The sequence below is a fragment of the Acartia tonsa genome, chromosome 10 (assembly GCF_053477335.1).
Source record: "Acartia tonsa isolate MP-2025a chromosome 10, ASM5347733v1, whole genome shotgun sequence".
Classification (NCBI taxonomy): domain Eukaryota; kingdom Metazoa; phylum Arthropoda; class Copepoda; order Calanoida; family Acartiidae; genus Acartia; species Acartia tonsa.
The window spans coordinates 36,425,735-36,447,349 of NC_137269.1; the positions used below are offsets into that span (position 1 = coordinate 36,425,735).

At 31.5% G+C, this 21,615-nt stretch overlaps 2 protein-coding genes and 1 long non-coding RNA gene across 7 annotated transcripts in view; 1 reads left to right on the forward strand and 2 right to left on the reverse strand.

Annotated features, from left to right (window-relative positions):
* The window catches only part of gwl (serine/threonine-protein kinase greatwall), a 48,681-nt gene extending 46,235 nt beyond the window's left edge, over nt 1–2,446 (forward strand). For 2 of the 5 annotated variants that reach the window (XM_080174497.1, XM_080174501.1), the window contains exons 38-40: nt 772–860; nt 1,188–1,368; nt 1,974–2,446. In XM_080174497.1, the coding sequence (XP_080030623.1) occupies nt 772–860; nt 1,188–1,230 (132 nt within the window). In that variant the 3' untranslated portion in view covers nt 1,231–1,368; nt 1,974–2,446. Of the gene's footprint in view, nt 1–771; nt 861–1,187; nt 1,525–1,973 lie in introns of all 5 variants that reach the window. The other 3 variants (XM_080174499.1, XM_080174498.1, XM_080174500.1) reach the window with 3 other exon arrangements.
* A 1,884-nt stretch (nt 2,447–4,330) lies between these two features.
* On the reverse strand, nt 4,331–7,153 carry LOC145330003 (uncharacterized). Its single transcript, XR_013883203.1, has 3 exons — nt 7,022–7,153; nt 6,144–6,224; nt 4,331–4,944 (listed from the first exon to the last, which is right to left on the reverse strand). It is a non-coding gene; the product is annotated as an uncharacterized LOC145330003 (long non-coding RNA).
* A 2,700-nt stretch (nt 7,154–9,853) lies between these two features.
* On the reverse strand, nt 9,854–18,608 carry LOC145330354 (uncharacterized). The gene is made up of 8 exons (XM_080174988.1): nt 18,544–18,608; nt 16,535–16,609; nt 15,897–15,971; nt 14,795–15,004; nt 14,395–14,439; nt 11,596–11,659; nt 11,062–11,106; nt 9,854–10,005 (listed from the first exon to the last, which is right to left on the reverse strand). Exons 1-8 carry the CDS (start codon nt 18,598–18,600, stop codon nt 9,854–9,856), a joined length of 723 nt encoding a protein of 240 aa, XP_080031114.1. The 5' UTR covers nt 18,601–18,608.
* Between the last annotated feature and the right edge of the window lie 3,007 nt (nt 18,609–21,615).

Genomic DNA, 21,615 nt, shown 5'->3' on the forward strand with positions numbered 1-21,615 from the left:
ATTGAAACTAACCGGATACCGGATATCCGGCTGATTTCTATTGCCGATATTTTTTTTAGAAATTTGCCGGATATCCGGCCCAACCCTATTCTAATGTAGTCTTTTCTGAACATTTTTCCTTGTCTATTATTAATTCGTTTTATTTGCCTAAAAATATTGTGTTTATGTTAAATAACTAATAGACGTTTTTCAGTTATTGTAATGGGATTATTTCCAAAATATTAAATATGATTAGGTATACATTTTTCTTTTATCTTTTTTCCCTCCTACTATTTTTACCTTGATATATAAACAATAGTCTTGAAAATTCTTGTAGGGTTTCAAAGAGTTGAAAAATACTCCAAGAAACCTAATTTTACTTTATTATTTATAATGATAATTTATTTCTAGTCATTTTTTCCATAATGAGCTGGAATCAATTTGATTTTAATCTTCAAAGTAATATGTTGAAAATTAATATTGAAAAAATAAGGAAAATTTTTATAAAAGATTAATTGTGTCTCAGATGATTCTCAATTGTCTGATATGGCAAGAAAAGGCAGAAATTAAATCTGTGGAAAACAGCGATTTTCGGCGAGAGCAGCGGTTCCACCGCGCCGCAGATTCTTCACAGTTCCATATTCTACCTCTTAAAAGCTACTGCCTTGTCAAATTTCAGTGCTGTTATTGTTTTTATTTTATTTGAGTTATTGAGTTTTGATTTCGGTCACACTTCCCCCCCCCCCCCCTCCCCCTTAATCTGGTGAAATGATTGATTTTGATTAATTTAAGGATGTGTGTTGGGACAATATACTTGAGAAGACAGCTCCGTTTGTGCCTCAACCTGATAATGACGCAGACACCACATATTTTCAAACAAGGTAATACTTATTTCTCGCATCGTATTATAAACAGATTTACGCGGATATAAAAATTACAATTACAAGATTAAAACCAGTTATTACAAGTTATGGTTGGACCGGATACTTTTTTGGCCGGATACCTGATATTCAGTTTCCAGTCGGATATCTGGCCAATGCCGGATATCCGGCAAATTACCAGATATCCGGGATTATAAATCAGTTAAACATCCGGTATACGGCCGGATATTGAAAATGGCTGGATATGCGGCCCAACCCTAACATACACCCCTGTCTTTAAATGAATTTTCGTCTTCTGATATTAACAATATTTTTTTTTAATTTTAGGAACAGTATGCAGGGTCTGAAAGTTTCACAAATTGACATTTGAAATAAAATCTTACTTTTTTCTTATTTAATTACTATGTGTATTATTTTTGTAATTACTATGAGCTAAATCATGTTTTATTCATGTTAAACATATATTCGAACTTGACAGGCTGAAATTTTAATATCAAATATGACTTCTGTAGGTATAAAATCGTATTTAAAAAACATATTTTTTAAAAATCTTTGTCTGTTTTGATTCAAGTTAATAAAAAAAAACATTTTATTCAAAGTTGATATGACGCTTAACCTAAAAAAAAGACTGATTTTATAGCATTTTGTGCTTTAATCATGAGAGGTATTCTAACATATAAAACCGCCTAAAGGCCTACCAGCTTTTTAATTTGATTTGATATTCTTAGTTTTTGAGAAATGGCTGCTATCTCTTTATAATTTAAATTAGCGACTTGGCCCCTGGCGCCCAGGGGCTTTGTATTCAAAGGGACATAGAAGGGCGAGAAAAATAGCTTTAACCATCCCAAGTCTTAAATTCTAAAAAAATAGCATTAAACCAACATAGGAAACTGTTTATAGTGCCTTAAAAACTTGACGTCATTCAATGCAAATTACCAATGATAGGCCAATAAACATACTAAATTACCAATGATATTTTAATTGACTATTAGTAGGCTAGTATGACATCATCTAAGGCTTCAAAACATTTAACTAATTTAGAAAATCAAATCAGTTCAGTATTTATTGAGATCTTCAGCTTTAGAGAAAAAACCTTACTACTTTATATTATAGGATTGACCATAATGATTTAAGTATACCTACCATTTTTATGTTTTATTTTTGACTGTGTGATTGTGATTGTCATATTGAATATGTTCAATTATACTTTGTTAAAATATTATAATTTATAGGTATGATACAAACAAATAATTTCTTAATGCAAAAGCACCCTTAAAGAGCCGATTTAAGCTGTTTTTCAGCCGTTTAAAATATTTAGGTCTATTTCTACAAAACGAATAAAAAGTTTAAGTAGCGGCTAACTGCTGGGGGCTCAGCTGTCATAATACAAACGATCCTTAACAGCTTAAAATAAAATTATTAACTGTTGAAAAAAATTTTAAATGTCATTCTGATTTGATCTATATTACGCTTATTATAATGTACATAATTTTTCATAATAATCATTAACACCTATATTTTGCCATATTTAATATTATATAACTATTTTTTATATTATTATATTTAATACATGTATCGAGTCATAATTCATGTTTTTATTTTATGTTTTTAGCAGAGGTGCTATATAATTTGAACTTGGTTCGTCTGTATGTTTGGTCATATTTATGATCAGAAATTAATTATAGTAACAAATATTTTTAGTTTCGTGATACCTAGGTAACTTTGATCCAGGGAGTAAGGGAGGGGACAATGGGCAATTAATTCAATTTAAGAGGGTTCGCTGAAAAGCAATGAAAACCAAATTTATCAAGAAAATTTTACCAAAATTGTAAAGGGATCATAGTAACCTAATTTAGAACAAAATTAGTTCTAAGAAAAAAATCATTTACTTGAAAATTAAGTTATCAACACATTACAATGTAGTAAACATTCTGTAATTAATCACTAGAAAAATCTTGTTTAGAAATACCTCAACCCTTCTGATATATTTATACTTTACCCCTAAATTCAAGCGGTTCTTAGATTATTTAATACATAAATATCACAGTAGAGTTTCTATACATGAAAAGACATTTTCTTGGGAAAAAATATTTGTTAAAACCAGCGATAAATAACAAACTTTTCTGTCTGCATATTCAAAACTAGCTCAGCTAGTTAGAGGGGCATTGATGCGCAAGTCCCCAAAATCAGTAAGAATCTGCTGTATTCGTGCACATTCCCTTTAAGCCAGTCCCCAAAGTCTGAGACTCCTTAAAAATTGAATATTCGATCCATTGTCCCCTCCCTTACTCCCTGACTTTGATCGGTCACTTATTTTCTTCTCGCTTATAAAGGGGACTAAGCACGAACGAGAGCAAGTGAATCCAAGCACCTTCCAGCAGTGATTCTAAATATTTGTTTTGTGAATATACTAGGGTTATGTTTGATATAGTTATACCAACTAAAAAAAATAAGTTTCACCATGGTTTTCTTTGTATAAAACTTTGAAATGTTAAGAATTTTTGATAAAATAACATCAAATGTTTTGTTGAGTTCAAAGGTTCAAATAGAAAACATAATCAAATGCTGTAAATTACGAAAGTGCATGAATAAAACTGTTTATAATATTACAAGTTACCATCCCTTTTTCTAAATTAACATTTTTAATTGAATAAGTTTACTTTTGTGTTACAGCAGTTTGAACTCAACAAACCATTTGATGATCTATAGCAATAAAATGCTTAACATTTCAAAAAAAAATTTCATATAAAACCATGGTGAAACTTATTTTTAAAATTAAAATATTAAACATAACAATAGTATTTTCACCACAAAAACATATAGAATAACTACTGGAAGGTGCTTCGAATCACTTGCTCTCGTTTTCTCGTTTGTTCCCTTTAATTTAAAATATTATAGTAATTCTCAGATTTATTTAAAATGCAAGAGATGTTTGTTAAAAATTTTGCCAGTTGCGATAAAAATATACTATAACAGATTTATTTGGACATCCATAGACTAGTAAAATAATAAATAAAATGTATTTTATGATCTTTCATTTTGAACCAAATTTCTTATGAACGTAATAGAAAACAGCAATTAAAGCAAAGCTCTGAAACGGAAGGACAAACAAACTTAAACTCTTGTAGAGTGTCTTAACTGAATAAGCAGTTTATATATCAATGCATCTTACCAAATTGTTACAAAACTGCTTAAATCAGTATTCCAAAAATCAGAAGAATAGGAGAATTATACCATACAAAAATTTGTTGTTAAAAAGTAAAAAATCAGCATGTTCGAAATGGACGTACGGACTTTCTGGTAATGATTAATTGTATAGAGTTGCTACACCCAATTATTACATGCAAAAGAGCAAACCGTCACGGAAGTCCTTATTACAGAAAATCACCGCTTACTAAAACACAGAAGTAATATCTATTGAAGAATCTGCGACTTTCGATAGAATAAAAACATATTATAACAGATTTATTTCGACATTCATAAACATATAAAAATACAAGTAAAATAATAAATGTATTGGATTTTATGAGCTTTGATAGTAAACCAAATTTCTTATGAACGGATATATAAAAAAATGAATATTTAAAAATAGAATCTAAAAAGCGGCCAAACGGCTGAGCCTATATATTATGTTAGTGCATAATTCCAACCAACATAAGAGGGACTAAATAATCGGGATCAGCCATTATTCAATAACACACTTAAATGCGCGAAAAGACTTATTTTAGGCCGGATCTTTAGTCCTTTTCCTGTGCTTGCATCAGTGGATCTTGCCCCAAGAATATTTAGCTAGACCCAAAAAATACAATATTTTTAATGAAATGAATAGTTTAATAGACAAGTATTAAAAAATAAAAATATTTGATATTAGAATAGTTATTTATTGCATCGTATTATAAACAGCTTTCCGCGGATATAAAATGTATTGTACATTTATAAGATTAAAACCATTTTTTTGCCCCGAGATGCCAAAAGCTATATATTTTTTAAATAGCAACTGCGGCCTATTTTAGCAGCTAACAGCAGCTCCATTTGTCGGCCGGAACATCAACACCGCTTTTACAAACAGCTTTCTTGGCAGCCGCTGAAAAAAACTAGGACAATAATAATGTCAATAAGCAAACAGCTCAACAAATCTGCAACCTTTAATAATAAGGGTGTGGTTTTAGGCTATTTTTTCCCTAGAGTCTATGGGGCGAGGCATCTAGTATGATAGGGATACTAGATAGTGTCTGACACAGAATATTACTTCTAAAGAACATGTCCTAACTTTTGTGATTTTTTTATGAAATAGCTAGTCGGTGTTTTTAGTAAGTAGTAGATGTAAAATGATCCAAAGAATTTAGATATGCAATCGTTTTTTTTGTAGATCTCTTATTTTCGAAGTAATTAAAGTTTTTTTAATTAAGTTGGTTTTAAGGCAGCTCATACCAATAACGGAATTAATTCGGAAGAAAATCACGAAACCTATACATGTTTTTCAGCTGTCGTTGGGGGGCAACACATTGTAAAATTGACGACCTCTCCATTTGCCCCCCAAATATTATTTTAGATTTAATTTGCTTGTTGGTTATACCTTATTCCTGGTTTTAAGGTACTAAAACGTAACAAAAAAGAATAATATTGCCATTATGCACAAAAATAGTAAGATCTTTAATTTGACACCTGCCTTTTTTTAATTCTGTTGAGTAATTATTGAGAAAATCTATTTTGTTAAACCCCGTTCAATCAAAACTTTGAACTTTGGGAGCTCGTCACGAATGGGTTAGAGAAAAATAACAAAAGTAAGGACAAGTTCTTTGATGTTAATTCTTCTTGAAATAGCATGCAGAAAATTTCATATCAACAAATTTACGTATTTAGACTTGATAATGAAGATGCTCTGCTTATAAACTAAACGTCAGAGGAATCAACATTTTAAGTATCTTGGTAATAGGACAACTATATCATGTAAAAATATCTAAACAAGGATGACAACATTGTTTATAGAGATGCTCCGCTTATAACATTGTACTTTGTTGTCCTAGGAATCATTATTCCAAAAATCAGATCAATTGGTTAATTATATCACATAACAATTTGTTTTCTTACTCTATGGCTTAAAAACTTTGGGGACTTTTGCTGAATTTTGTTTGGTTGGTTTATTAACTTAAGTGTTCAAACGTTCTAACCTATTGTTTCAATCTAAAGAAGGGATAATTTTGTGTGACAAAATTGGGGATATACAATATACATCAATTTTTCGGCCATATTGTCTTATCCCTTTAAATCCCTGTCACAAACCTGCGGATACATCTTCACCCTCACTATCTTCTCCATCAAACTCCTCTACAGCTGTAAACTCTTTTTCAGGAACAGCTGCTCCTTCAAGATAAATTGGATTATGGAAAGAAAACAAAGTAGCGGGTTACGTCGTATTTTTACCAACTTTTCTTCTATTTCTAGCTCTAAACCTGCGGGGAAATCATTAACATTTATCTAACCTATAATAACCTATTAAAAGCTACTGCTTAAATACGACGAAACCCGCCACTTCGTTTTCTTTCCATGGTCCGATAAATTTACTACCAGCAGCTACGCCCCTAAAGGCCTTTAGAGCAATTAATGGGGGGGGGGGGTGATTCCCAGCAATTTCAATTTATTTTTCAAAAAGAAATTTTTAGTTGGGGGAGGGGGCTGATAATTTTGTTCTAGGGGCTTTTCTCAATGGAGTGATTAGTAACCTTCCCCCACAAAAAAGTTATTAACCTACCTAGGACCCATGAGAAGCTTCACATTCAATGAAATACACATCGGTCCAGCGGTTAACGAGATCCTTCGGTACACAAGGACTGACATCCTGTAACTTGTAATCATTGCACTCATCATTATAAGACAAAAAAAAACTTTTTATAGGCTATTCATTTTTTTTGTTTTAATAAAAACAGAAAGTAAATATTTCGCAGTGAGGTAGAGGACATTTTTGTTTATTAAACTAGTCTCCAAAGGTTTATAATAACATTTTCTTATTAGTCCACCTAAGAAACAATTTTGATTGATTGGTTCATTATATTGAGTGTCCAAACGATTCCACCACAGCCGCGCCGATTGAAATCTACAGAAGGGTAATATTGAGTGTCATTATTGGGGATGTCTTATCCCCTAATATCCCTGATAATTACCTTTAGTGCCTCTGCTCTCTACAAACTTGATAAGATCCTCCAACTTATATTCTCCACCATAATCTAAGGTCTCCTTATCCTCTTTCTTGTATAATCTATAGCAGCTTTGTTTATATATACGCCTCTAGAGGCCTCTAGCACCACTTAAAAATATCTACGTTGAAAAATGATTTGTATATGTTTGTAAAGATCAGCTGTTTTTTTTATTTATGTTGAACCTTTTATTAGCTTTGTTTATATATACAAACTATCGGCTACGCCCCTAGAGGCATAGCGGCATTTTAAAATATATTTTTTACGAGGGGGGGGGGGGGAGGAAGTACCCTAATTGCAAATGGAATCATTCAAACTGATTTATATTTTAGAAATTTTACTTAATGAGATTGACTTCTGAGCTGGATCTTTAAATCATTTCAACGGTGCGCACCCCGAATTAGCGCACCATTGAAATGATTTAAAGATCCAGCTCAGAAATAGAATCCCGTTTTGTATGATATGAACTATAAACATAATATATCAAGATGGTCCATCTGACCCCGTTTTTCGTCAAACTTAAAAAGGGATTCTAGCAGACATAAACCTTTGTTACCTTTTTGTTATATACAAGATTCGGGCAACATTATTTTTGATGAAATTTTTTGGCGATATAATTTATAGAAAGATTTTATTCTAAGAAATGTAACTATTCGTAACTAACTTATCATATGTTTTATCATATGCTTCTCGTGTAAGATACTTTTACATAAATAAATTTACCCTAAGAAAAACTTTATCCTAAGATATGCGACAATTTAAAGCTAACTCATAATGTGAAGAAAATAAAAAAAATTATGTCCTTACGTACCAAGATCTGTAAAATGTTTCAACCATTGAGATGTTTTGAATGTACCTTTAGTATTCTCCTATTGGCTGATTTAGGCAGTATGTCTAGCTCTATATAAACATTCCTGATGGTGGGGAAACCGTCTACTACTAAATTCTCCACCTCATTCAGATCTCCGTCTATCTTGGCAAAAATTGTTTGGTTCTTGGGTGTCAGTTTTTCTGCCAGCTGTAATTTATTTCGTCAGGGATAAAGTAATCTTTCATCTATCAAGTAGAACTATGTCTGTCTGTCCGTCTGAAGCTAATGATCTCGGTAACTGCTGAACCGATTTTGCTCGACTCTTCATGGATTATACCTACTGGTCCCTCTTAATTTTTTTTTCTTTTTTTAGAATTAAAACAAAATATTCTATATAGGAGCGTGACTTCACAATACCTCTTGGGACGAAGCCCCTAGAGGCTAGGGGCAGAGCTGCTAGTCATGTTAGGTCTAATTATTATTTACATATCCCTATATCCCTGGATGAAGATAGGAGCCAGATATTGACAGGGTGGACACCAGGAGGCGTAAATATCCACAAGTACATCTGCATTGGCATGAGAGATAAAATCATTGAAGTTTTTTCCAACAAGGATCTACAAAGATAGAGAGATATTTGGAACTTTTAAACATTCAATGTTTCAGCATTTTTCAAACAAAGTAAGAGGAAGAAGGAAAAGGACAGCTAGTTCCCTCATCACCTTAAAGAAACCTCTTCCCCCTTATTTTGAAATAAATTGAAAATGAGGAAAATGTTTTTTTAAAAATATTATTGCTTAGGTTGGGTTAAATAAGTACAGTGTAGTCAATCAGGGTTTGAGCCCCTGCTGGGTTTGATGTGAATAAAAAATAACGGGTATAGTACCTTTCGTGACAACGCCTCTTAACGGGCGTTTCATCATATTTTCACAGTACCTTTTAGGTTAGGTTAAGTTAGGTAAGAGAAAATATGACGAACCGCCTCTTAAGAGGCGTTGCTACGAAAGGGACTATACCCAAAATAACCTTCTATTTATCTTAATTTATTTTACAAATAAGGAGGCATGTTTCTGTACTCCCTAGGCAAATTGAGGGAAAGCTCAATCGTATCACATAAAGAAGTTCAATCTTATTTGTCTGCAGCAAAGGATCTCACTAATGACTATAAAAATACATCTAAAAGGGAAGGATATGAGGGGAAGTGGGAAAGAAAACCCCTTAATTAGAGATAGATTATAGACCTATCTTTATGACATCACACATGACACTTTCCTAAGAAGTTTCCACTATTATTTTAAAAATCTGCCAACCCTGTCACTGCATGCAGAAGGACAAACATTTTTAACTTAATGATTTTGGTCAATGAGAGTTTAATTAGAATTATTGAAGCACTACGAGTTTTAAACACTCTATGGTTTGAGAACTCGAGCTCAACTATAGACGTTTTTTTCCTATATAGATCTTGATGCAATAAAATAAGCTGTTTTTGTGAATTTCTTTTTAATAAAAGTTGTCGCAAATACAGGTAGTAAATAAGTCTCTCTTCCTTGACAGGATTCTTATTCCAGTCCTTTGGCAACTCCTGTGAATTCAGATATGGTGAGATGGTATTATCCTGGGTACATATCATTCTATACACAACTGGAATAGTTATTTTTTGCATCGTATTATAGGCAGCTTTCCGCGGATATTAAAATGAAAAGTTATAAGATTAACACCAGTTTTGTTAGACACGACGGGCCAACTTTCATCGAAATAATTTACTTTTGTGTCAAAGCTTTTGAAACAACAGTTTGAACTCAACAAAATATTTGATGATATTTCATAAAAAAATGCTTATACAAATTTCAAAGTTTTTTATATGAAACAATGGTGAAACTATTTTTTTAGTCGATATAGTAATATTAAACATAAACCTAGAATATTCACCAAAATATACTGAGGATCAATGTTGGAAGGTGCATATTTTAAACCATATTGTATAGTATTTATGCCTTGTAGTCATTAATAAATGATTTCATGTTATAGGCAGATATCTCTGGATCTTCAGGTTTATACTTTATCATCCTATCATCTCCTTTCTTCAATATTCTCATACAAGGGACTTTAGAATTGTCTACGCCACAATTTTCCATGAAAGCTGTCAGTAAATTAAATGTTTTGGAATTATTCTTGTTTTTTTTGTTTATCATCTTTTATAGCTTTTTCTGCTACACCCAAGGCAAATTTACTTTATCAGCCCGAAATATATAGTGTGTTTTTTTATGAGAACTTTTTTGAAAGCAATTTTACCCCACTTATAGTTATCAGAATTTAATGATTAATGGCTTATTTTCATATTAAACAAAAAAATGTTTTAGTTTATATTTAAAAAGGTACAGCAAAATCTAAAATTCAAAACTTAGGTGTCACCATATTAAAATGGTTTTAGCGCATTTTTCTTATGCTCAAATCTTCTACCTTTTGTAAGAATGGCTGCAAAACGCTTCAAAATTGAGATGTAGAGCTAAAAATTTTCTATTGGGGACATGTACTAGAACATATCAAAGTTTGAAGGAAAAATCTCCACCAGAAAGGGAGTACTGGCCCCCCAAAGTTGAATACTGAAAATCCAACTTTTTTCCTGCAAAGGTTAGAAGATTTGAGCATAAGAAAAATGCGCTAAAACCATTTTTAGATGTTGACACCTAAGTTTTGAATTTTATCTTTTTCTGTACTTTTTAAATAAAAACTGAAATATTTTTTTGTTGTTCTATTAATTGTCTTAAAAAACGAAGAAATAAGCCACTAATCATTAAATTCTGCTAACTATATATATATAACTATATCTGCTATATATATTAAAGTTTCTGATTTCTACCATGATATTATTAAATGTATAAATATATTAAAAGGCAGGGATATAAAGGGATAAGACAATGGCAGCTAAATTGATTTACATTGTACATCCCCAATGATGAAACACAAAATTACCCTTTCTGTAGATCAAAATTAGTGGTTGAAACGTTTGAACAATCAACCTAATAAACCAACCAATCAAAATTCAGTAAAAGTCCCCAAAGTTGGTAAGCAAACAAATAAGAAAACGTTATTGTAAAATTTTGGGGACTAGTGTAATAAAAAGCTCATTGTCCCCTTTCTTCTCTGATTAAAAAGTATGAAAACGAACAAAAACTAAAAAAAAACATTTAATGACCTTTGTGATCTTCTAAATCTGTATTGATGGTTACAAACAACAGTTTTCCTGTAGAATTTCACTTAATACAATTTATAGTTTTCCAGCAGTGTCATTTAAAAAACTATGACTTAAGAAATTACGTAAGGCTATCAAGCTCAGTAAAAAATCATTGTCCATGATTTAAATAGATAATTTTTCAACTTATAAATAATTTCATTAAAAAAAATGCGCTCCTGTAAGGAATAAAATCTTTACAAATTTCTGTAACTGTAAATAGTTATTTATTTCAACCACCTTAATTATTGATGTACGTAGGTGTTTTTCTTTATGTAAAAATCTTCATTTAGTTCATAATTTTTGTTATTCTTACTATAAATAAAATGAAAATCGAAATCAATTAAATCTATGTCCTACTCCAAGGCTTAATTATCCCTTGCTATGCAATTTGTAATATGGGTTATTATCTAAAGTAAAAAATTAAATGTATTGCATTCGTTATTAAATTCTATTCTATTTATGTCTTTGTTCAATATAAAACTTGTAAAATAAGAGTTCCTTTGAATTGTTTAGCAACATCTTTGATCATATCAGCCATACTTACAAAATCATCAGCATTCTAAATGATAAAAATAAATGGATGTACAATATACGTGGATATTATGACAGGAGAAAAATTTTCGCCAATGCTTGCTAACTGGTTTATTGGTCAGTTCATTCACCCAGTAGAAGGGGAGGGGATTGGGTAAAAAGAGAGGAAGGGGGGAATAGTTATCTTTAGTTCTCTGCGTGTTTCACTATATTAGAGAACATGAAAATCTGGTGTAAGATCCAAGTATTAATAAAGTGTGTTACCTTTTTTTATGTTTTATCATTATTTGGCCACAACTTGGTAAAAAATGCTTGCAAATCAGACCTTTTTCGACTAAAGATACTCAAATGGTTCCTTTACAAGCCCAATCAATCAGTTTTAAGATATCTTTATATTTCAAGAAAAATTGATGAAAATACTAAAAAACAGCAAATTTGGGTGTTACCTTTTATATGCACAGATACCATAAAATCAACAGAAAAAATACATATTTTTACTTTTCTGTCATTTTTAAAGTTTGATTCTGTTAAATTGGCTATTCTTGCAGGGATTTATGCATTGAAATATACTGAAACATAATATTGGGCAGAAATTAATGTATTGTAAAGAAAGAAAATTTTGAAAATAAGAAATTCAACCTCTACCACTTCAGAGGACAGCTGCCAACCTCCAGTTGACAGGATATAGTTAAATAATTGTTAGCAATAATAATTAGCCCAAAAAGTAAAACAAAAAGTTTTTTAATATGGCAAAAAAATGAAAATCTAAATCTTAATTTTGGGGATGATGATCTAAAGGACGCTCTTACTGGTGGTGATGATGACCCAGATGGTATCCAAGTACATGAACGTTATGACAACTCATCTATTGAACTATGGTTCAATTTTTGTATTTGTAGCAGCCTCCAATTAAAAGTTGTAACAAAAAATATAACCATCTTTTAAAAACTACTATATTTACCTTATGAATTGGAGAATTTAAAAACCATGATTGTATGTTTTAAGATTTCTCTTGATTGGAGAATGCTACAAATACAAAAATCGGACCATAGTTTAATAGATAAGTTGTCATAATGCTCATGCATTTGGATACCATCTGGGTCATCATCACCAACAGCAAGAGCGTCTTTAAGATCATCATCCACAAAATTAAGATTTAGATTATCATTTTTTTGCCATATTAAAAAACTTTTTGTTTTACTTTTTGGGCTAATTATTATTGCTAACAAGTATTTAACTATATCCTGTCAACTGGAGGTTGACAGCTGTCCTCTAAAGTGATAGAGGTCGAATTTCTTATTTTCAAATTTTTTTTTCTTTAAAATACATTAATTTCTGCCCAATATTATGTTTCAGTATAATCAATGCATAAATCCCTTCAAGAATAGCCAATTTAATAGAATCATACTTTAAAAATGACAGAAAAGTAAAAATATATATTTTTTCTGTTGATTTTATGGTATCTGTGCATATAAAAGGTAACACCCAAATTTGCTGTTTTTTAGTATTTCATTAATTTTTCTTGAAATATGAAGATATCTTAAAACTGATTGATTGGGCTTGTAAAGGAACCATTTGAGTATCTTTTGTCGAAAAAGGTCTGATTTGCGAGCATTTTTTACCAAGTTGTGGCCAAATAATGATAAAACATAAAAAAAGGTAACACACTTTATATCCTTTTTAAAATATTTATTACAACTTTTCATAAATTTTGATGTTCTATAACAAAATGTTTTTGGGGAGTTTGAAGTATTTGGAACATAAATTAACCCCAATTTGCAGGGCTCGGAAGCCGCGTGTCAGCCTCAGTGAAATCGTCATTTTAAAACTTTAAAATTCAACTGGATGTCTAAAATTGTACCGAAACAGACAATCTCTCTTTTCGGAATTTTTCTTTTTGCACCCAAGATTAGTATTAACATTATCAAATGTAGGGCGAGTCTATTTAGCTCATCTAATCCCCTTTAACATAACATAACATTTATTTTAACCTTAGCATGGTCAAATACATTTAATAAAAATAGAAAAAATATCAATCGTGATACAAAAGTAAGGAATCACAAAGTCAACTAGGACCGTACAAATGCGTAATCCCTAATTTGTTTAAAAGATTTTGTTAATACTTGGAGATATACATTATTTATATTACATATATGGAATTTTTTTCTGGAAGGAAGGGGACAATGGGCTGTTTATAACACTAATTCCCAAAGTTTTGTCATAACATTTTCTTATTCATTTACTTAACAACTTTGGGGACTTTAAGTTAGTTTTGATGGGTTGGTTTATTAAGTTGAGGGTCCACACTTTTCAACCACTAATTGTAATCTGTACAAAAGAAGTAATTTTGTATATCATTGGGGATGTACATCATTTTTTCGGCCATTGTCTTATCCCTTTAAACCCCTGAATTTCATAAAGGGCATTCCAGTTTGTATATGTTGATTTTTCTTATTCATTTACTTAACAACTTTGGGGACTTTAAGTTAGTTTTGATGGGTTGGTTTATTAGATTGAGTGTCCACACTTTTCAACCAATAATTGTAATCTGTACAAAAGAAATAATTTTGTATATCATTGGGGATGTACATCAATTTTTCGGCCATTGTCTTGTCCCATTAAACCCCTAAATTTCATAGAGGGCATTCCGGTTTGTATATGTATATGATTTTTTAAAAATCTGACAAGGCCTTATTGACAAAATACAAAAAGGACATTGTTTTAGAGAAGCATTGCTACAAAAAACTGTAAAAGTTGACAAACCTGTTCTTCACTTTCTATTTGTTTTCTTTTTATCTCTTTTTCTAATTCCTTTACAGATCATATTTGTATTTCATTTTAATTGACATAGAATACGTGGATATGTTGACAGGGGAAAATTTGGCGTTGCTACAAAAGACCAACTCTACAAAAGACCAACTTTACAGAAGACCAACTCTACAAAAGACCAACAACACCTACAAAAGAGTACATTAGAGTACATAAAAATCTGGTGCAACATCCAAGTAATTATATATCGATTTTTATGTTATGTATTTATGACATACAAATATAAAATAAAGGTCATTTTTATATATATAATAAAATATAAAATAATAATTAGTTGTTGCAGAACGTGTTAATAGAAAAGCTTCGCTTTTATGAAAAATGTATAATCAATCTGTTCCTTGTTGGATAGAAAAAGTAGGAAAAGAGATTTGATTTCGCTTTTCATCAACATCCTAGCAATCTCCAAGTTGAAATCAATAACTAGGGGTAGCTCTGTTTTTGGGGGACCTGGTGGGTCATCCTTCATGGGGCTAGGTGGGTCATCCTTCACGGGGCTAGGTAGGTCATCCTTCATAGGGCTTGGCAAGTCGTCAGTTTCCTCCTCCTTAAGTAATTTATTGATAAGGGGAAAGTGTCATGTGTGACGTCATAAAAATACGTCTATTATCCATCTCTTTTTTAGACATAATTTAATAATGTCACACATGAAACTTTTAGCATATCAGAGATTTATATCCTTTAAAGACTAATTTACATGTTATAAGTGTCTGTCTGTCTGTCTGTCTGTCTGTAGGTCTTTTAGTAGGTAAATGCTTTGAAATGTTTTATCTTAATCTACATAACTTTACATTATATAAATGTTATAAGTATTTATATAATCCAGAGGTGAATTAAATTTTTTAAAAAACTTTTTTGAATCACTGCCTCATTAAAATAGTGAGGCAAAATTATCCCATGTAAATTTTTAGCGAGCCTCACTGATTTTAGTGAGGCAAAAGTTTTTAAAGAATCCACCTTTTTCGTCTGCTATAATATTGCTTTCTGCTTCGTTGTAGCGACTTGGATGTGTCAATATTTACAAGGCTATTGGCTAATATTCCAAGACCCAATTGAAGTCGACACAGGGGCCATTGGGTGGGGATATACAGTTATTTAACCCCTTCCCCATCTAATGTTTTACTTTAATATAATATTTACCTACATTTACTAGCGGCTTCGCCCATAGCCTCTGTCTATTTTGTGTTAGAAATGACAACATTCACCATTATTTTTTTCAAAAAGCAGGTTCCTTGCCCCATTGTGCAACTCTCAAGAAGCAGCTTATAGTGCCTAATAAAAAAATTACGTCATACAATACAAATGAGCAATGATAGGCCAGTAAACATTTTACCATTAATCAATATTGGCCTAACATTAGTCATTTGATCTGTATGACGTCATTTCTATTATATACTATAAGCTGCTTCACCCTCAATCTACTTTTATCTTTGTTTTACCTCCTTTTCTTCTTCAGCTGTTTTATTTTCATCTTCTGTGATTTCTTCTGTCCCCTCTTCTATATCATCATTTTCCTATATGAAAAATATTCTTATAGGAAGACTGCAAGAAAAGAGCCTATACCAATAACGAATTTGACTCGAAAATAATCACAAAACCTATGCGTGGTTTTCATCTGTTGTTGGGGGGCAGCATATAGTAAAAATTGACGACCTCTCCATTTGCCCCCCAAATATTATCTAAGACTTTTTCACTTGTTGGTTATATCTTACACCTAGCAAGAAATATACCGTTGTAACTGCTGAAAGACTGACACAAGTAGACCCAAATCCAATACCAAAAATTTGAAGTCTCCAGCTTCAAAAACAAAAAAATTATAGGCATTTTAAAATATAAGTATATGAAAATTTTTAAAGTTTTTTACTCCTCATGATAGAAATTTGAAATTAATTACGTCGCCTAGAAGCAAAATTAAAAGCCTATTTTCCTATCTTTACAATAGAAATACCCATTTTCATAGTCAAAATCTCTCTCTCAAAAAAGTATCCACAGATGCTTAGCTGTAATTGGTTGTTGGGCAAATTGAAATCCTAACCCCATTATGCAACTCTAAATCATGTGTTATCATGTGTTTTACCTCTTTTTCTTCTTCAACTGTTTTATTTTCATCTTCTGTGGTTTCTTCGGCTTTCTCTTTTATATTTTCATTTTCCTATATAAAAAAACTAGCATCAAGAGGCTCAACAGGGTAAAACTGGACAGAAAAATATCTAAAACCATCCTATGACTTATATCCGAAAATTAAAAAGCCTAAAACCAGCATGGGACCTATGTAAAGCTTACACAAAATAGAGAACCCATTCAGATCCGTAGTTATTGAGATCTTGAGCTTCATAAAAAAATACTTACTTCTTTATATATAAAGATATTATTAATGTTTAAATTTAAGGTGAGTATTTAATCCCTTCGTATTTCTTATTTACAAAATGAAGCACTACAAAAAAAAGATATAAAATTTAAATTTCTAAGGCTTGCCTAGGAGTAGCCTTATATAGACAAAAAAGAATATGAAAGTCGTAGGAAACCCTAACACCTAATCTAACCTTAGAAATTTTGTAGGACTAATACTATGCCTTATATAATCCTACTATATATTATACTAGCGTCTTCGCTCTCAGCCTCTAGGGGCTTTGCTCCAAGAGGTTTGATCAAACCAATTTTTCGTATTTTAGATTTAAAAGAAAATTAAAAAAAAAAATTTGGGGTGGGGAGAATTTTTTTTTGAGGGGGGGGGTAGTCGACCCCACTATTTGAATTTTAGTTTTAAAAAGAAAAAAACAAGGATGAAAACATCCATAAGTAGCGAAGCACAAAAATTATGTATAAGAATTTAAAGATTAGTTGTAAAAAAAAACATGTATATTGGGGAAAAATCACGAAACCTTTTCAACATTTTTTAAAAACTTTTTAATACTTATATATTAGTACTATGACTAACAGACTGACGGTCAAAGTGAATTACATACTGGATGCTCAAAACAACGGGAAATTCAATTTTGATATTTTTACCTAAAAAAAAAATTTTAATCGGACCATAAACACCAAAGATATGAGGAAAAATGTGAAAAATATAAAAATAGCCAAAAACCTCAATAAGGCAGTCTGACCGCCATTGATGTTTTCTTGAAAAGACAGGAAATTTTATTTTGATATCTATAGCTGAAAAAATTTTGGAAATCGGTCCATAAACACCAAAGGTATGGATAAAATGTGAAAAATACAAAAATAGCCTAAAACCTGCTTAAAGGCAGTCTGACCTCAAGTTGTTTTCTTAAAATGACAGGAAATTTTATTTTGATATCTAAAACTGAAAAAGTTTTGGAAATAGGACCATAAACACCAAAGATATGGAGAAAAATGTAAAAAATACAAAAATAGCCTCAAACCTGCTAAAAAGCGGTCCGACTACCATTGATGTTTTATAGTTAATTGTGCTCCTTAATAATGGGAATGTTGTCAAAAAATTTCAGCCTTTTATCTTTTATAGGAGCCGAGAAAATCACGTTTCCCCCAAACTAAGACATACGGACAGACGGACATACGGACAGACGGACATTTCAAATTATAGAGTAGCTTCGCTACTAAAAAATTTTAGGGGTGGTATTTTTTTGGGGGGTTGGGGGGTTGGGGGTGTCACACTCCCCAAGAAAATAGTTATAAACCTTCCCAGGACCTATGAGAAACTACCCTGTAAAGGAGAACCCGATCGGTTCAGCGGTTAGCGAGATCTCAATAACTACTGAACGGATATTGTATTCCTTTACAGTAAAGCTAATAATGGGTATAGGGAAGGTTTTAACCTCCAAGTAAAAGGGATAGCGGAAATGCCATGTATAACGTCATAAAAATACATCTAGTAATGAAGGAGATGTGGGAAATGAAACCTTTAAAAAAAAGATGGATAATAGACGTATTTTTATGACGTCACACAAGACTCTTTCCGCTGTTCCCCCTCCCCAAACATTATTACTTTTATTTTTTAAACTCGAATTAAAAATAGGGGGAATGAACTCTTCCCCGATCACCTTAAGTGCCCCTAGAGGCTTTTAGGGGGCATGGCCGCTAGTACTTTTAAAATTTGTTTACCTCGTCTTCGACCTCTTTAAGGACTTTTTCCTCTAATTTTTCAGTTTCTTCTGCCATTTTAACTTTTTCCTGAAATACAATATTTATTTGTAAATTTTAAAGCTAACATGTAGACATAGGTATCTGGAAATTAGAAATAGTAGTTACATAGAAATAAGACATTGTGCAATAAATTTATGTACATTCCAAATGATGATAATCCAAATTACCCCTTCTGTAGATTGAAATTATTAATTGAAAAGTTTAGCCACTGATAGTTTGAACAAACCAATCAAGATTCTATAAAATGTACACAAACATTTTATGCTAACGCGGTGTTAATAAATGTTATTTCAGACATGTTATTTTAAGGGATAAGACAATAGCCGATTAATAATGATGTACATCCCCAATGATGAAACACAAAATTACTCCTTCCTGTAGATTACAATTAGTGGTTGAAACGTGTGGACAGTCTCCACTCAACTAAATGAACCAGCCAATCAAAATTAAAAAAAGTCACCGATTAAGAAAACGTTATTATAAAACTTTGGGGACTAGTGTGATAAACAGCCCATTGTCACCTTCCTCCCTGGATAAACGTACTAAGCTTAACCATTAATGTAAGCCAACTATTAGATACTAAGCGTTTTTATATATTTATATTTGTATGAAAAGTTGAATTATAAATCGATACACCCATAGTTACTCATGGTTAAAGCCCCAGATAGTGGACAAAAATAATGCCACGTTCGTAGCGATCATGTTTCTTGCGTCATATTGAAAGGGTGACGCAAATTTTAGATCTCAGTTTTCGCTATTTGATTTACTATTGTTCTCTATAAAATAAAAGCGATGCTTGCTAGATTATCTAATTCGCTATAATATAAAAATACATTTTTCTCAAATCGCCAAATCTGGGGTCTGAAAATTGCGTCACCCTTCCAACCTGACGCATAACCGATACGACCGTGGCATTATTTTGTCCCCTATCATAGCCCTAGTGTGTGTGGGACATAGTACATGTAAGTCAGGGAGGGAGGGGACATTGGGTCTGTTTATTACACTAGTCCCCAAAGTTTTATAATAATTTTTTCTTATTCGTTGATTAGAGTAAAACACTAAAGGGAGAAAGGGTAAATTGACTGTATTTCACTATCTCAATGACCTTGTGTCGACTCTCAATTGGGTCTTTGAAAATCAATCAATGGTAACGGAAATATAAAGACAGCCCAGTAGCATAAAATAATTTGCTAGCAAACGAAAAAGGACATTAAAAGGGGGAAGATAGTTATCAGTATATACATCTTTTCTATAGATCTCTTATTCGTTGGCTCAATAACATTGGGGTTGGTTGGTTCATTAGGTAGAGTGTCCAAACGTTTTAACTAATAATTGTAATATACAGACGGGGTAGTTTCGTGGATCATCATTAGGGATGTACATTTATTTATCGCACATTGCCCTATCCCTTTAGATCCCTGATATGTAAGTAAATTGGAGATTTATACAATTGTGCTAACCCTACTTTTTAGCAATTTAATAATCTATTTTGAATATATTTAACACTGAATGAATAGATTTATCTTATATGGAACTCAGCTTATACCTACAACGAAATTAATTTGAAAAAATCACGAAACCTGTACGGATTTTCAGCTGTCGTGGGGGGGGGGGGGGGCAACTTATTAGAATTGAGGAATCTTAATTATTTATTTATTTTTTGATAACATATTAAAATCAGTATGGCATATATTTTTTTGCTAATTAAATTTATTATTAGAACACTTTTATAAATTATATATGACTCAAATACTTTAGACAATATATTACCAAAAATTTTCCCTAAACTGGTTTATTCAAGAAATTATTGATCCTTTAATGTATGTGTGAACGTGAATTTATTTACTTTTGCATTATTTTCAGGAAAAAACTGTCCGGAAAATATATTTTTAGTATGGCTTCAAACTTGATTATTATCTGCTGGATTAGAACCGGTCCTGATGCATACTAAAAATCATAAAATAAAAACCAGTTTTGTTAGCCCGTGCCTTCTTTACCAATTGATATTTTTTAAAGTAAAAAGGTTTTCTTTGGTTAGGTTTGTAGGCCAAAAAAAGGGAATAAATTAAAAAAAACTGTTGTCTAAAGAATAGCTCGAATGACGTCATATTAGTATAATGAATTATTCTAATATGACTTCACTCGAGACATTTTGGCCAAAAGTTTTTAAATTTATCTCCCTTTTTTGACTGTCTAAAAGCTAGGAGAATAATAAAAAATACTTATTTTCAAACAATATATTTATCTTTTTAGCATGAGAGTTAGTTTCAATTTACTTTGAAAGCACATTATTACATTTACTTTACTTGTTTTTTTTTACATCTAACTAATGACGTCATGGGTTGTTATAAAGCCAATGCGTGTCCGCTAGCTGTCAGGGAGGTGTCGCATTTATTGCTTTGTCCCAAATTATGTACTAGTATGGAGGCAATTGTAAATTATACAAATCCCCTGATTTAAACACTTTCTCTCATTCGTTGGCTTTAAAAATATGGAGATTTATTAAACTTTTATTTTCCAAACAATTATTTAAATCATTTGAAGGGGCGTTTTATTTATTTTAATTGGGTGTGTGTATCAATCTATCGTTTATTGTCTTATCCCAAAAGATGTAATAAAGAGGCAACCATAGGCGTCCAAGGGGGGGGGGGGGTAATGGGGCGATTACCCCCCCCCCCCAAACGCATTTTTATGACGTCACACATGACACTTTTCAGCGCTTTTTTTTACTGTAAACAGAAAAAGCTCAAAAACATAAATCAAATGCTTTGTTAATATCAAGATGCTGTTAATTAATTAAATCTGAAATTTTAGTAAAAAATATAATACAACAAAATAATTAAACAAATTAATAGGATAATTTAAATATACATATTTTATTATTAACAAGGATGACAACAGCCATAAGTGTAGCAAAGCACAAACAGACATAGTTAATTATCAGAAAATGCTCATCGGAAAGCATCTTATAATACTTAATAAAAAATGACGTCATACAATACCAATGATAAGTTACTACACATTTTACCA

Coding starts and splice junctions, on each gene's coding strand:
- LOC145330354 (XM_080174988.1), bottom strand. CDS start 18,600: ATGGCAGAAGAAACTGAAAAATTAGAGGAAAAAGTCCTTAAAGAGGTC. Junction 16,610..18,543: donor TTAAAGAGGTCGAAGACGAG/GTAAACAAATTT, acceptor TTTTTTATATAG/GAAAATGAAAATATAAAAGA. Junction 10,006..11,061: donor AGATTTAGAAGATCACAAAG/GTCATTAAATGT, acceptor ATTTACTGACAG/CTTTCATGGAAAATTGTGGC.